At 44.6% G+C, this 15,735-nt stretch overlaps 3 protein-coding genes and 2 non-coding genes across 5 annotated transcripts; 2 read left to right on the top strand and 3 right to left on the bottom strand.

Annotated features, from left to right (window-relative positions):
- Nucleotides 1-626: 626 nt before the first annotated feature.
- On the bottom strand, nt 627-3,317 carry LOC123191587 (transcription initiation factor TFIID subunit 9-like). The gene is made up of 2 exons (XM_044604263.1): nt 2,776-3,317; nt 627-971 (listed from the first exon to the last, which is right to left on the bottom strand). Exons 1-2 carry the CDS (start codon nt 3,070-3,072, stop codon nt 627-629), a joined length of 642 nt encoding a protein of 213 aa, XP_044460198.1. The 5' UTR covers nt 3,073-3,317.
- On the top strand, nt 3,204-3,285 carry TRNAS-GCU (transfer RNA serine (anticodon GCU)). Its single transcript has one exon. It is a non-coding gene; the product is annotated as a tRNA-Ser (tRNA).
- Nucleotides 3,318-5,416: 2,099 nt separating the features above from the next.
- TRNAS-GCU (transfer RNA serine (anticodon GCU)) lies at nt 5,417-5,498 on the top strand. The gene has a single exon. It is a non-coding gene; the product is annotated as a tRNA-Ser (tRNA).
- A 355-nt stretch (nt 5,499-5,853) lies between these two features.
- Nucleotides 5,854-9,481, bottom strand: LOC123187970 (probable GTP diphosphokinase RSH3, chloroplastic). The gene is made up of 6 exons (XM_044599988.1): nt 8,969-9,481; nt 8,668-8,853; nt 7,331-7,791; nt 6,956-7,114; nt 6,520-6,874; nt 5,854-6,409 (listed from the first exon to the last, which is right to left on the bottom strand). Exons 1-6 carry the CDS (start codon nt 9,332-9,334, stop codon nt 6,173-6,175), a joined length of 1,764 nt encoding a protein of 587 aa, XP_044455923.1. The 5' UTR covers nt 9,335-9,481; the 3' UTR covers nt 5,854-6,172.
- Nucleotides 9,482-13,826: 4,345 nt separating this feature from the next.
- Nucleotides 13,827-14,539, bottom strand: LOC123187969 (60S ribosomal protein L27a-3). Its single transcript, XM_044599987.1, has one exon. It carries the CDS (start codon nt 14,443-14,445, stop codon nt 14,008-14,010), a length of 438 nt encoding a protein of 145 aa, XP_044455922.1. The 5' UTR covers nt 14,446-14,539; the 3' UTR covers nt 13,827-14,007.
- Nucleotides 14,540-15,735: the final 1,196 nt, after the last annotated feature.

Here is a 15,735-nt window from a genome sequence, read left to right as displayed (position 1 = left end):
ACACGATGTCGGCATCCATGTTGTGATATGTGAAACACATCATGGACCTCTGCTAGGTCTTCTAGTAGACCTAGCAGATATGCCACATTTCCTTTTCTTGACGAGACTTAGAAAGGTCCAATAAATCCTGGGACAAGTTTTTGTTTTGCCTGAAACCTCTGTAGTGGGTATCACTCAGAGGTAAGCATATTCTTCGGGTTCAAAGTTAACCTCGAGATGCTTATGATCATAGTAACTTTTGTGTTTGGATTGAGCTAACTGAAATCTAATCTTGAACCTTTGTTTTGATTCATATGGTTCACCTCCTCACACCTCACACAAACTCCTCCCATATGTCAATCTTGCCATGTGGGGTTTTAGCCTCCATGCTATTTTTGGCATGTCATGATCCAAAACCATGTATACAATAATTTTTTGGTGTGACACAATCCAATAACCATGTACACAACAATTTATGGAAACAATCATGACCACTAGCAAGAGATTTGCATAAAGTTTAGATGCGCCAAGTTGAGATGCACTTGTTGGTGTACCAACAACCCTTTTACATCATCATGCTAGATTTTTGCACCAACAATAAACTAATTAAACAAAAAACACATAATGAGTTGAACATAATCATATATTCAAGGCTGGGACATTTTGGATCTTCTGTTCTTCATTATACATCGCCTTGCTGCCCTAGCGGCCATAGCATTGAGTTGGGAGGGAACCCTCTTAGAACATTGTTGATTACTACTACTAGTTTGGTCTTCATTGTTGCAACTGGCAGAAGCAACTTTAGGATTGGAGGTTTCACCGGTGTTGTCATTCTTGGTTCCCTCAACATTATCAATCGATGGCTTCATTTGTGGAATGCATAAGTATTTTTGTCCCAGCATCATGTCTTGATCATGTGGTAGATGGATTGATCCGGGAGGGGGCTTGGGTATAGGGTTTTTGTTCAAGCTATGAGCCATTTCAAGAAAAACCTACCCAAAGCGAAGAATTTGAATGTTATGATAACAATATAATGCCCGCATGAAATGTATGTGATGCATTAGGTCAGTAGCCCGTTGAAACTTCATGGCTCCTTGAAAATGACATATATATACAGAAAAACACAACTAATCATCATAATTAAATGTTAATATTGTGAACTTGGCACCATTGAGGGATCCAAGCCAAGAGAAAATTTAATTAAATTCCCTCGCTAATATGTAGCCAGATAACTTATGGAGTATCGACTATAGTTTGATAATTCAATCATCGTGTGTGTTCTATACTTGACTAGATAATAAGTGAAAATTTATCCAAATGGCATACTGGACAATAAGAATTCCTTTATTTCCAAAAAAATATTTTATTATTTTGGGTGTTAAAGTGAATGATAAGAAAATGTTTTATTTCTTTTCTCAAAGTCTACATGTGAGGATCATTTTGTATTATTTGCCTACTGACAGTGTAGATGGATTGGCCAGAAATCTAAAAGAGAGCATAAACAAAAATCTAGTTAAAGCACCAAAGTGACATATGATTGGTAGTGGTAAGCCACCCGCCACTATGAATTATGTTCATACAGAAGGATGGAGTTGATCCTTATATGGGATAATGGACCTCATATGTGCCTTTTTGTACATTATTTGCATTCATACAATAATATATTGGACAGGAATGCCCTAGTCCATGTGTTAAAGCAACAAAAGAGGGGCTAGGTTACTTTATAAGGGATCTACACAGGTTGACTCTTAATGTTGTCACTTAATTGATTAATTGTTGATATGGGAGGGGGATAATAAGGAGAGAAAAACAAATCTAATTTCTTGGAGTCAAACTTGTTCTTGAATGATAAGACAATCTTTTCATATGCAATGCATGCCTTCTAGAGAAGGCAAGAAAAACATATCATGCTATAGATATCTCTCACAATTGATTGTTGCATGCTCCTAAAATTATGGGCTAAACTAGACAATATTTCACTAAGAGATGACTTTTGGTACAAGGGAGAGAATTGTCTTATCCTCCTTACTAAGAGATAGTCTCTTAGCTAAGACAGTGCAAACCTCTTTTTTCAATCTCGCTCTCTCTTCCCAACGTAGAAATCATCCTACCTGATATTGAGACTGTTAAGATAGCACTATTGCATATGTGCTAATAAGAGTCGAGCCATGTACGTCGTCACATTTAATTATAACTTTTCTGTAGAGTCAATCTAAAGACATGTCCTATTATATAAACTGTTTTACTATCAACTCCTCATGACGAGGAACCAAAGAGTCGAGGAGTGACTCTGCCTTTGTAGATGTCGTTAACACCCACTTTAACATGATGACATCGAGTCAGTTCTTATGATACTCCTAACGGATCTTCAAGTTTGTGTCTCTCCATCTTGATTGCAAGTTTTCGTGACACGTCAGGGTTTCAATTAAAAAAATTGTACACGTTTAGAAAAAATCCTATGCAGAGGCAGGATAATTATACTTCTATTATATCTGAAATAAAATAAAATATTGAATTGTTTCGTATCTATGAGGATATTCCGGGTGACACAATCTCAGAAATTCCAACTCGCACTATCTGAAAGGAACGGAGAGTGCGTGGAAACTGCAAACTCTTGCTTCTTGAACAACAATCTAATTACCGATTCCGTGATCCGCGAGTAAAGTTCCGATCTGGACACGAAAGCGCAGGATCCAAACAACCCCATCCCCGACAGACGCGTACGCGATTGATACATACAACCAACAGCAGCAAAATCCTGATGAGGAACGGAGAGGTTTAGGGCAAAGCACGTACCTCGCGGCCCGGCAGCTCGTGGCCGAACGTGGCGTTGGAGCGGATGGCGAGGTGGACGTCATCTGCTTGGAGCGACGCCCTGCCGGCGTGATCGGCGTAGACCAGCGCGTCGCCGAGCACGTCGCCGGTGTACCGGTGGGCGAGCCTCATGAACTGGTGGACCACCGCCGGCTCGTAATCCCCTTCCTCAAGCCCCACCGAACGCAAGATCTCCTTCACGACACGCGCGTCCCGTGGCTCGTCGCCGGCGTCCGCCGCCGCCGCAGGAGGAGGGGTCCGTCCGACTCCGCTGTCCATTAGGGTAAGGGCGCAGATTTGCGGTGTGTCGGGCAACTCTTCGCGGGAGAGGCAAAATAGAATTTGGGTTTAAGTAAAAGGATGTAGTGACGCCGTACAATTGGCATCATTTCAGCCGTGTTCACAACAACGACGCTTTGGCCGAGTGGTTAAGGCGTGTGCCTGCTAAGTACATGGGGTTTCCCCGCGAGAGTTCGAATCTCTCAGGCGTCGTTTATTTTTTATTTTTGCTGCAAGCAAACAAGCTCCACAACAATTATTTTAGCTGCTTAGGCAATCAAGCTCCACAAATATTTGCTTTGCTTCAAGGAAGAAAGAAAAGATTATGAACAATAATACTTTTTTTTGCTGCTTAGGCAATCAAGTTCCACAACATTTGCTTCGCTCAAGGAAGAAAGAAAAAATTATGAACAATAATACTTTTTTTTTGCTGCTTAGGCAATCAAGTTCCACAACATTTGCTTTGCTCAAGGAAGAAAGAAAAAATTATGAACAATAATACTTTTTTTTTGCTGCTTAGGCAATCAAGCTCCACAACATTAGCTTTGCTCAAGGAAGATATAAAAAGATTATGAACAATGATAACGTTCTCACAAATGAGCACTTTGAACAATCAGGTATTGTTGGACACAAAGAAGGCGACATATGCGTATATTGACGATTTCATGTGTAAATTGACAGTTCCATGTCTTAAGCAAATGTATTATTTTTTTTGCAAAATCTTAAGCAAATGTATTGAGTATTTGTACCTACTAATACATTTCTTTTTTACTTTACTCAAAAAAACACAAAATGAAAACAAAATCGACACAAACAAATGTAAATCGTGTGGGAGAAACGTAAACCTTGGGCCTTTTCTTCCTTTTTTTTGAGGAGGGGGGGGGGGTATTTATATTTTCACTGTTTTTTACGTAAACACAATAGTCTAACTGCTTGAGGAGTCTAAACAAATGTAAAACGGGTGGGAGAAACATGATTTTTGTGCTTGGTTTGCGGCAACACTAATGCCAATGTTTTCATTTACGAACTAGCAGGTGCATGTTTTGCATTAAGAAGAGAGTTGGAAAGTTGTCCTTTACAGAGTCGTTATCAATCATCACGGCTAGGGACCTCATCAACTAAGAGAACATCGACTTACATACTCGCTCCGTTCCATAATATAAGAACGTTAGCTTGAAAAACATTTTTATATTATGAAAACATCATATACACCCTACAATATAACTGCCTCCTGGAACAAACAAGTATTAACTCCGGCTCTCTCCGCTACCACAATAGTAGTGGAGCTGGTAGGAGCTAGGGTTCTACCGGATCTAGGCCAGAGATTGTAGGGGAAGGAGGGAGTTGGGCGCGGTGAGCACGCGGCCGTCGGCGGCTAGGCGCCGTCGTGCGCGTGGAGGAGGAGGCGGCGGTGAGAGGAGGCGGCTAGGGTTTAGGGTTCCGGCTCCTCTGGAAACCAGGCAATAGAATTGTCTTATTGCTTAATCTGAAAAAGAGTCTTACAACTTGTTTATATAACCACGAAAATAAGATAACTTGTGGGCTAAACCCCTAGCTAAACCTGCCTGGTGGGCCTCCTACGGGTATAAGTTACCCCGGTCATAACAGGAGCTAACCCTCTCAGAAAGTTCTAGCATCGAAACTGCTGTGCAGCCGATACTGCACAGACGACATACAGCCGAACGACATATCCAACGGTGCACCGGTGCTGCTGTCGTGCGACGTATGGTGTGATCTCCAGCGTCGTCCACAAATCGGCTATTAGCGTCGTGTGTATAGCAGTGCTATTCTAGCATTTCTCTCTTTCCATAGGTGCACATTGTCGTTAGCAATCCAATCTTGTCGCCCTCCCCTGTAGCTGAGACCACCATCGTGCGATAGTCGTCGTTGTATGTGCAATCCTTACCATTGATCCATTAGAGACAATAAACTTTTGCCACACCTCTTTTGCGAAAGGATATTGCAGCGTAATAGCTCAAGTGCAGCTAAACTGAATATATCCCATCCATGTCATGTCTCTCCCACACGTTTTACATTTGTTTAGACTCGTCTTTTGTTACATGGAGGCCAATTCATGAACAAGAACTGAATAGTTGCTTACACCTCTCTCTATTAGCATGATTTGAGTTGACCTTGCTCTCTGCCTCTTTCCACCAAACATCAAAAGCCAAGAAACAGTCGACATATAAACACATATCTCTAATTTGTGAGAACAACAGGGCGCTGATTTGTACTACGACATAGGCGACTCTTATTGGGGGAGGCAAACGAACAGTTTGGGTTTGAGTGAAATATGGATCATATCCAGTACAAATAGGACTATTTCACAAGTTCACACAACAACGACACTTTGGCCGAGTGGTTAAGGCGTGTGCCTGCTAAGTACATGGGGTTTCCCCGCGAGAGTTCGAATCTCTCAGGTGTCGTTTATTTTTTCATTTCTGCATCTTTAAACAGCCGAGCCCCACGCACACATTTCCGTTGAGCACTATATTTTTCACAAATGCATACGTCAAAGCCAATGTCTGAATTATAGGACTGAAAACTTATTATAGCCTTTTTGTATATATTTTTTCCCTTTCACTTGTGATTTTGCATCATCAGCAGTAAAGCACCCAGTCTTTTCGTTGTCTAGCTCGCTGGAAAAAACTATTTTCACAAATTTGCACTCCATAGCCAATGTCTGAATTAGAAGAGAACACAAATCACTTATCACAGCCTTTCTATTCTTTTTCTTTTTCACTTCTCATTTTGCATCTTAAGCAGTCAAGCACACCGAGCAAAAAAAAATATTCACATGTAATTGCAAATTCATAGCCAATATCTGAACAAGTAGAGAACTGAAATCACTTATCCTAACCATGTTCTATTTTCTCGATAGGTGTTCTAAAACTAAGAACAATTCCCGAGCTTGAACTCTGTATCACGTACGTACTATTTACAGGTTAACTTCTTTTGTTCTACTTGAACAAAGTTATCAACAAATATACACCAAATGCTACAACATCTGTTATGATTCTGTCAGTGCGGTCACCTAAACTTCAGACGATTTAGCTGAGCTGTCATATATGTATTCACAAGATCTGCTGGTCTACGGCTGTCAAGACTGCGAAACCGCGAGACGGTGATCAGACATTTGGTTGAGCTCCCTCATGTAGCCTCCTGATTTGCAAGGAGTTGAAGGGATCAGCTCCAGCACGTCGCCCATCTTCAGCTCCTGGTGCAGGTTGTGCACAGCATGACTGTTGAGCCTTAGGCTCAACTGCATGTCGTAGCTAGAAGCCCTCTTCAGTAGGTCCAGTATTTTCGAATTTTGTGGGAGTTCTTGCACTGACATCTGAAGAAAACAAACATAAAAAATTCAGTTCTGCTGCTCTTCCAAATTAACACATTGCAACTTTAATTAATCAGAAAGCACTAGCACAAAATATTATGAGGGTTCTTAACCTTTTCATTCTCCAGAAGTATTACTAGGATTGGTCCAGTGTGGTCACATTGTTTTGAATAGGAAAAAGGACAGCCATCAGAGTCAGAAGGGAAAGTGCATGTTGCCCTTGGGGAAGAACCAAGTCCAGGAGGCGAAGGGTGATCTGTGTGCAGAGTTTCACACTGCCATGTAACAACACATCTAACCCATTCAACCATTTCAGGCAGAGATGAAGAGCAGTTACGTTCGCCTTCCTTGTACCTCCAATGTGCAGCGATTCCAAACTCTGCCTGCAAGTGCATGTCCGCAGTACGAATTTGGATCTCTAATGGGAGTGTTTCTTCACTGAGAACAACCGTGTGCAGCGATTGGTACCTACAAGTTAAGAAGCATCAAGTTAGCACCGTGACATACATTTTTTTCTGCATAGCATAGCAATATTTTGCATGGTCGTACCCATTAGATTTGGGGCTGCTGACATAGTCTTTAAACTTCCCAGGAATTCTAGGCCACAAGTGATGGACAACTTCTAATGTGGTGAAGCAATCAGCTTTATTCTCGAGTATCACACGCACTCCATGTACATCATAGATTTCATCCATGTCCAGTTTTTTCCTGTAATAAAAAAGCAATCACATTAGCATGTTTAGTGGCATATGTCTCTCCGGCTAGCAAGGTTACTTTAAAGGCCATGTTGAAGTCAGTGCAGGAATTACCTATTTTAGATAATGATTCATTTGACTTCATTAACACAGCTAAAATGAAAGGCAAATCATTTGAAAAAAAAATCTAGTAAATACACCATAATGGAAACATGACGCACGAGTTTACCTTGTCATCTTGCTGTAGATGCTGTATATGCTCTTGTGCCTCCCTGATATGGAACGATAGGATAGCCCTCTCACCTGAAGGGCCTGTTCCAATCGCCTTATTGCAGCTGCAATCATATCTCTGTTGTAAAACTCATGAAGGTTGGATGACAGTTCCTCATATTGCTCTGGGTAAAGATGCTTGAAACACAGATTTTCAAGCTGCTCCTTCCAGTTCAAGATCCCCAATTGATTCGCCAATGGAGCAAATATCTCCAGCGTTTCCTTTGCAAAGCACTGCTGTTTGATCTTGGGCAATGAATCCAACGTCCTCATATTGTGTAGCCTATCAGCAAGTTTGATAAGCACTGCTCTCGCATCCTCCATTGCAAGGAAGACTGTACGCAATCTGTCAGCTTCATCAGTTCTGCTCGCTGTATCGTTTCTACGAGCCAGTTTGCTCAAATGACTTAGATTAGAAACCTGTCAAATATTCGACACAACTAAGTCAAGTCATTCCACAATGTCCTCAAACGGCCAAAGCACCCTTGTTGCCAAAAAATGGTGATATATTGCAGGTGTAATATTGATAAAGATGACCGACAAGGCGACAACGTGTAGCAGAACAAACAACAGCCTTTCCCAAGTTCCAAATAATAAACGCAATGTCATGAAAGAAGACACATAAAATCACCAAAAGGTGTGTCTGCTTTGATCTGGTAAACAGCCAGGAAGAAATTCTAAAGTATAACAAAGCACAAGTCAATCCTAGGAGATGCCTACAGCCTACTTTAATAGAGGTGATGTTAACTTAATACCTAACTTAGATAAGCATAAGATTTGTATTTGTTCTAGAAGCCCTATCAATAACATAACAATCAATTATGGTCTGTCAGTCATAATCGTAAAAATATATTTTAGCAAGGTAGCCAAACTAGCAACATCCAGTTCTCCATATGACGAAAAAGACAACACCGAGAAAGATGAAAATAAAAGGGGGGCCCACGCAGAGACATAACCATATAACTAATCAATTGTGAGTATGACCTGGTCCTTCCCCTAGAAAACAATGGCCTGATCCTGGACACAGGCACAGCTTAAGTCATACTCAGAAAATTATCTGTATATGCCGGTACGAATAATCTACCAGTGAAGAAGCTCTGAATTGCTACATAACGGTGTAGCAGCAATTGCACCTTACTTTGGTTCGTTTCAGAAAATAATACTGCCACACCAAGCGAGCTTTAACAGAGAAAAACAGTTCTCCTAATTAGACATATCAGTGAGCCTGCTCGTCACATCCTAATGTCAGTTATATCCAGTACAGTAACTAAATACGGAGTAGATCCGAATTCTTACCCCCTTCACGAGGTCCGCAACGCCAGCACCGAATTGCTCGGAGATGGAGCCGTAATCCAGGCCTGCGTCGTCCACCGTGTCGTGCAACAGCCCCGCCGCGATAACCGGAGGGCCTGCGCCGAGCTCCGCGAGCAGCGCCGCCGTCTCCACGCAGTGCTGCAGGTAAGGGTCGCCGCTCGCGCGCATCTGCAGAAACCACCAAAACGCCCAGCCGAGGAACGTGGCCCGGTCACTTCAAACGTCCGACAAGCCACGCCGAAACGATGAGCAGAAAGAGAGCGAGAGGGGCGCTGTCAAGCACCTGGCCGCGGTGGGCCGCCTCGGCCGCGTAGTAGGCCTTTCTCACGAGCTCTTCGCGGAAGATGGCGTGCCGCGACTGCGCGCCGGCGAGCAGGGCCGCCGCGGCTGCGGAAGAAGCGGCGCCGACTTCCTCGAACCCCGCCACGGCGGCGCGGGCTCGCCTCGCGGACGGCGGGCTTCGCGCCTCCCCTTGGTCGGAAGCGCGCGCGAAGGAGAGGGAGGGCGGGGTCCGGCACCGGGTCGCCCGCAGCTCGCCGGCGGCGGAGGCCGGGGCGCGGGGGAGGAGGTCCAGCGCGGCGGGGGGCTGCGGCGCCGAGAGGCGGTGGTGGGGGCGGCACTTGACGGAGCAGGCGACCGCCGCCGGCATGGCTCCTGGTGGTGGTGCTGGCTGGCTCGGTGAGTTGGAGTTCGGCGGAGGGGACGGTCGAAGAGGGGGGAGTGGGGAGGTGGAGATTGGAGAAAGAGGCGTGGAAGGGAGCTCTAGTTGGGACGTTGGGCTCTTCGCGCGTGCTGGCGTGGTTATGACTAGTAAGCCTACTCGTGGGAACTGGGAAGATGGGTGGTCGTTTTTATTTTAGACCTCAAGTCGCCAAATCATTTGGGTTGGCTTGGCTTGCTAATTTTCGAACGAGGAGGTGTGTTTTCTTTCCGAGAGCACGAGTAAACTATGTGCCGTAGTTTTAGTTTTATAGAAGGCACATGATAAAACACAAGAATTCAGACAAACTCTCACCACATGCCGATGAGAGGCAAACACCACAGAAACCCCAACACAAAGGTATCTGTGCTAAATTGACCAACAAAAGCAGCCGCGTCTCAACTAACCTTGGTCACCTCTAAAGAGCAACAACTTCAAACAAACTCTCATTGCCAACGCATCAACTAGTGTGTGGCATTAACCATCCTTGATTGCCTAAAAGAGTTGGCAGGTGGGTGGCGAGACTCGAACAGCCCCAAGAAAGTCATCATCTTGGAATCACCCGCGACGGTGTACATAGTACCTTTAGGTCCTGACGAACAATTCAGAACAACGGTGAGTACCACAGGAAAGCAAACTAGGACCTCCAAGTCGTGTCTCCAAAAGCAATTATCCCAACAGAAGAGCGACATCGAGGACGCTGCTATCATCGATCCGGATCCGAACCTAGGCTTTTGCCCGAAGACAACCAATCAAGAGAGAGAGAGAGAGAGAGAGAGAGAGAGAGAGAGAGAGAGAGGTGCCGACACACCACAACGCTGCCTCCAAGGAGGGGAAATGACACCCACGAGGGGCTGTCACGGGTGGCACCAGCCAAAGACGGGCACGACTTCCATCCGAATTATCGCAAACCTACATCCCTGCCCATCGGAATGAGGTACATCCTCATTAGACATGATACTTTATACAATATTAGACATGTAATGTTCATAAGCATGTGAAATTGTGTAGTTCAAAGTCATATTCATTTCCTCTTGCTTCAGGGCTCCACCGAACGTAATTACCTAACATGATTCACTCGTCCTTACATGTCGCGACGAACTCTGAAGCCCTAGCCGCCACCGGCGTTACGCTCTCGCTCCTGCCAAAGTCCGTCATCGAGTAAAACCCATGTGGCGTCTGCAGTGCCAGAATGGTCTGTCCACATGGAGTTCATGCGACAGGGTTGGCCGGATGCGGCAGATTAGGGTTGGTGGCAGCGGTTGATATGTGTTCGAGCAACGGCAATTCTCAACCAGGGACGCTTACAGGTGATGCTACATGCACCGATGGCATACAGGGATCCTAGATGGCGGTTGGCTTGACCTCTGGCTCATATTTGGCGTACAGCTACATAGGCGTCTTGGTTTTGATTTAGCTTGATTTTAGAATTCTCCGTGTTAGTCGAGGCCGCGAGGCGACGACGTTGCCCGGTTTACAAATATTGGCCTTCATATCCTATCCATGTTCCATCGGTGCACTCGGTGCCCGTAGAGGGCACATGAAGGTGTGTCTGTCCATCCGAGGATTTAAATCTTCGTTTTAATGTTTTCTATAAGGGCATGTAAGTCTTATCTTAAACCCGTCACGTAATCTAAAAAAAATTACATGGCATTAGTCTTTTCTTTGATAGCTAAATATTTCTAAATACATGGTGAGGGGTGACAGATATTATTGCTAAGAGATTATATCCTAATTAAGAAAAAATACAGCCTTTTTCTTAATATCTCTCGTTAAGCTCAGCAATTTATTATACTACCTATCACTCCTACTGTACAGAAAATTCTGAATTCCGCCACCCAACAACCGTGAGACATGTTCCTTCTGTCCACGTACCACGGGAGTGATTTGCATCAACGTGAGGGTGTCTTGTGCTTAAACGTGCAGCTTCCTCCATGTCACGGAGGGCCGCAAACGACGGGGCGCACGCATGTCAAACGGAGGCTTCCTTGTGCGTGTGGACGAGGGATCGCTTGCCGGTTGGGCAAAGCAGGCATTGGCGGCACGGACCAACAGCTGATGCGTTTGTTCTACTCACCGTCTCGTGTCACGGCGCCAATGTTTCTTTCGAACCGATGGCAACGGGCCGGAGAAATGACCCATCGAGTCAGTTTGTCAACCAACTGATACTGATGGATGTTTGAGTGCCTCCGATGCAACCCCGGCCGGGAGCGATGGTATATAGGGCTGCAAGAAAAGCTCGTGGCTCATGAGCCGCTCGAGATCGATTTGTTTTTTAGCTCGATTCGAGAACGACTCGAAAAGAAATGATTTAAGTTTGAACACTTTATGCAGCTTGACCAAGAAACGAGCCGATCTTGAACCAATATTGGCTCGCTCGATTTGAGCTCTATAGCTCGACATAATATCATTATGTTAAATGATCATGCCATATATTAAACGGAAATAAGATAATTTATTATCACATATGATGTTCATGATTTTTGTCCATTTTATTTACCAGCAAACATGGAAGCATATGCACCTTCGTTTTTGTTATCATATAAGTGCACAAAAGATTTAGGCCTAATTATGGTAGGTGATCGACTATGTGTTAAATATCCTATTGTGTTTGGCAAAAGTTTTCACCATATGCACCTTCATTTTCTTGTTTTTCGTCCATGAAGACCACCATCTATTGCTAGTTCACCCAAGAGAGAAGATGAGCTCTCCCTAGCACGACGAGATGGGGGGACAAAGTTGTGTCATGTTGTGTCCTTATCTCGTTAGAATAATCGCCATAAATTTATAATTTTTACGGTCTCATTTAGCTCAAAACTAGCTCGAGATCGACCCGAGATCGTTACAAGCTGAGCATGAATCATGTTCTACAGCTCGATCTTGAGCTTCACTTAGTTTGAGCTCGCTCAAAATTTATATGAGTTGAGCCGAGCCAAGTCCAACTCACTTGAACTCGACTCGTTTGCAGCCCTAGTGATATACTAGAGGGCACGGGAGTCAGTTGTGCACAACAGATTCAGGCGACGTGCGTGAGCAAACAAATTACGGGAGCGGCAAATGCATCAACACCATTGTAGTGATATGATACTTCCGACGCAATACAAAAGCGATGGTTCCATTCAAAATACCAAATCTATACGACTTTGCAACCGCAATTTTTGAAAAACATAACGAGGGACTATTTGATTGACAGGATTCTAAAAACAGACAGGAAATACTATAGAAATTTCCTTCAAAGAGGTTTGAGCAATTCCATAGGATTTTCGGTCGTTTGATTGCATCACAGGAAAAACAAAGTTTTCCTTCAACGAGATTTGAGTGGATGCTAGAAATCTATGTAAGTAGTTCAAATAAATCCTGTGAATCAAAGGAGCTCTAAAGATCGATCAGGCAATTGCAGCTAAGCTGTACAGACAAGCAAACACATCAAACATGATCACACACACGATAAGATGAACATGTAGCAGCAAATGAATATCCATACACAGAATAGCACGATTGGATAGCTTCACCTGCTTTGCAAGTACTTCAAAGTTTCTTAAAGCCAGGGTGAAGCATCGTCCAGATACAGGCGAGTATATGGGAGAACAGATGTATGACTGCATGAACCTGAACATTCATAGTAGTCTATAAACATCTTTCTGAAACTAGCAGAAACATAATCTTGTGCTAATGCACTCTGGGAAATACAGTAACAAATGCTAGATCATACAAAGCTCGACAGGTAGAACAGCTGCTACGCATCAGGTGCCACAGCAAGCAAAAAAATCAAACACCCATAAAGAAAACAAACCTCATTCTAGCAAATACGAAGTAGACAGATGGCATCAAAGGAAGATTTCTCAAAGAACATGTATTCACTTCAGCTTAGATGCAAATGGATATCAATACTTCACACAATGGCACAACAATTACAGCACAATAGCTTACTCCAGGTGTTTATTTAACTCATGAGGTGGCACTAAACTAGTCAAGTAAATTTAGAAGGAAGATGCAATCCAAAACTAAAGTACCTGCTAGGAATTCCAAAGACAAACTACTGCATCATGTTAACTATGAGTATGTCTACAAACAACCTCCTACAGACATCAAGTTCAATGTCATCAAGCAAGCAAATCATTGGCATACAATTCAAAGTTCACTATGACTACAAGAAATAGAATCCTGAAGTAATACACTATGACAAGATTAACAAAGAGAAAACAAAGCATAACATAGTGCAAATCAAAATCATACAGTTCACATGTCACATGACAAGCACAAGCAGGCATAGAATCATACAGTTCACATGACTAGCAGGCATAGAATCATGAAGTTAAGATGACTAGCAGGCATAGAATCTTATGGTGATGCACCATAGCAAATAACAGTATATGCATTAGGGATTGATAACATTAGGGATTAACACAGATCAAACGAAACATAAATAGGAGCACAGATATGGATAACTCGTCTGATATAAACTGGCATAACATAGCGCAAAATTCTCATAAGATGTTGGTTTACCACACAGGAACCAGGATAACAAACTAACGATGTCTTGTTCAACACAAATTGCTGGTACGGGAAACAACTAATAGTTCAGATATAATAGATCTCAAGGCACGGTCGCGAACAGAACCCTAGGCAACGAGCACGACAGCGCCGCCGGCGGCCTTGATCTTCTTCTCTGCGATCTTGGAGATGAGCTTGGCCTTGACGACGATGGGCTTCTCCGGCAGCATCCCCTTGCCGAGCACCTTGAAGTAGCCGAACTGCGAGACGTCGACCACGGGGGCCTTGTCGCCGCCGGCCTCGGCCGCCTTCTCGGACGGCACCATGGACCAGAGCCTCTCGACGTTGACCGTCGGGGTGTAGAACCTGTTGCTGAGCTTGTGGAAGTAGCGCATACCGACCTTGCCGAAGTAGCCGGGATGGTACTTGTCGAAGAGGATGCGGTGGTGGTGCATGCCTCCGGCGTTACCGCGGCCTCCGGGATGCTTGCGGTGCTTGCCCACACGCCCGTGCCCGGCGGACACGTGGCCGCGCTTCTTCCGGTTCTTCTTGAAGCGGGTCGTCATCGCCGCCGCTCGCTCGCCGCCGCCGCGGGCTTACCTTGGAGGAGAGGGGTCGGGGCGGGTGGGGTGGAGGCGGAGGTGTGTGGGAGGGAACCCTTGCGGGAGGGAATGGAAGGACTTATAAGGCTGGCGCGTGGGGCGTCGACCGTCGGATGGGGGATTGGGTGGTTTGGGACGTTGGATGTAGGTTCCTAGGGTTTTGCTTTGGTGCGGCCGAGAGGAGGCGGGCTATCTATGGGCTGGGCCTGGCTTCGGTTGAGGCTTCATCTTTCCACTTTGTGTGATAGGCTGGACTGATGGCCCGTCCCCTGGGTCTCTGGGCTTTTGGCCCAATTTATAGCGAGACGTGTTTGGCATTGTCTCGTTGCTCCCTAAAAAAAACATTGCCTCGTTGCTCGCCTTAAAAAGACAGTGTCTCGTTGCGAAAGTTTTCTTGCGTTTGAGTCCTAGCAGTGGGACACTAGTCAGCTGTCACGACGGAAGAACAGCTAGTCCATTTTTTTAGCATCACTACAGACACAAGCGTTCATATACATGCGCATACACTCACTTTTATAAACGCGCACACATATTCTACCTCTATGAGCATCTCTGAGAGACTGAGCCGACATATCATCTTAAGATTTACGAAGTCATCGTAGGCGCCTTGTCGTCGACGGGAACGTCTTCTCTCACTGAAAGCGCATCGCCGGAAATCCTGAAATAAATCCAGGAATAATGCGAGCATCAGGATTTGAATCCTGATGGGTTGGGAATACCACTGTCCACCTAACCAACTCAACCACGTTGATTCGCAGAACAGCTAGTCTATTGATGGGTGTGGGCTCGCGATGTGATGGCATATTGTGATCGCATAGAACAGGAAATAGAAAAAAATTGACCATGTTAACTGGTGAATGTTTGCGAGAGGGTGACATATACAAATGATTTTGTGGCAGTTTTAGTTGTGAGAAAGTGGTTGGCTGGTGACATTTTCCTCATGACATGTCAGTTTCTTTTTTTTTGAGCATCAGTACAGACACAAGCGCTCATATACACGCGCATACACTCACCCCTATGAACGCACACACGCACACCCTATCCCTATGAGCACCTCCGAGAGACTGAGCCGGCATATCATCTTGAGATTTACGAAGTCACCGTAGGCGCTTCGTCGTCGACGGGAACGTCTCCTCCCACTGAAAGCGCATCGCCGGAAATTCTGAAATAAATTCAGGAATAATGCGAGCATCAGGATTTGAACCCTGATGGGTTGGGGATACCACTGTCCACCTAACCAACTTAACCACAGGT

The sequence above is a fragment of the Triticum aestivum genome, chromosome 2A (genome assembly GCF_018294505.1).
Source record: "Triticum aestivum cultivar Chinese Spring chromosome 2A, IWGSC CS RefSeq v2.1, whole genome shotgun sequence".
Classification (NCBI taxonomy): Eukaryota; Viridiplantae; Streptophyta; class Magnoliopsida; order Poales; family Poaceae; genus Triticum; species Triticum aestivum.
Note: the sequence above shows the minus strand (reverse complement) of the source record. Positions and strands in the feature narration are given on the sequence as shown.

What these genes read in the sequence shown, in the direction of transcription:
- LOC123187969 (XM_044599987.1), bottom strand. Translation starts at nt 14,445, where the DNA reads ATGACGACCCGCTTCAAGAAGAACCGGAAGAAGCGCGGCCACGTGTCC.
- LOC123191587 (XM_044604263.1), bottom strand. Translation starts at nt 3,072, where the DNA reads ATGGACAGCGGAGTCGGACGGACCCCTCCTCCTGCGGCGGCGGCGGAC. An exon ending in ACGAGCTGCCGGGCCGCGAG is followed by an intron (nt 972 to 2,775) that starts GTACGTGCTTTG and finishes CGCTTTGGGTAG; the next exon opens with GTTTTTCTTGAAATGGCTCA.
- LOC123187970 (XM_044599988.1), bottom strand. Translation starts at nt 9,334, where the DNA reads ATGCCGGCGGCGGTCGCCTGCTCCGTCAAGTGCCGCCCCCACCACCGC. An exon ending in TTGCGGACCTCGTGAAGGGG is followed by an intron (nt 7,792 to 8,667) that starts GTAAGAATTCGG and finishes AATATTTGACAG; the next exon opens with GTTTCTAATCTAAGTCATTT. An exon ending in ATCTACAGCAAGATGACAAG is followed by an intron (nt 7,115 to 7,330) that starts GTAAACTCGTGC and finishes TTTTTATTACAG; the next exon opens with GAAAAAACTGGACATGGATG.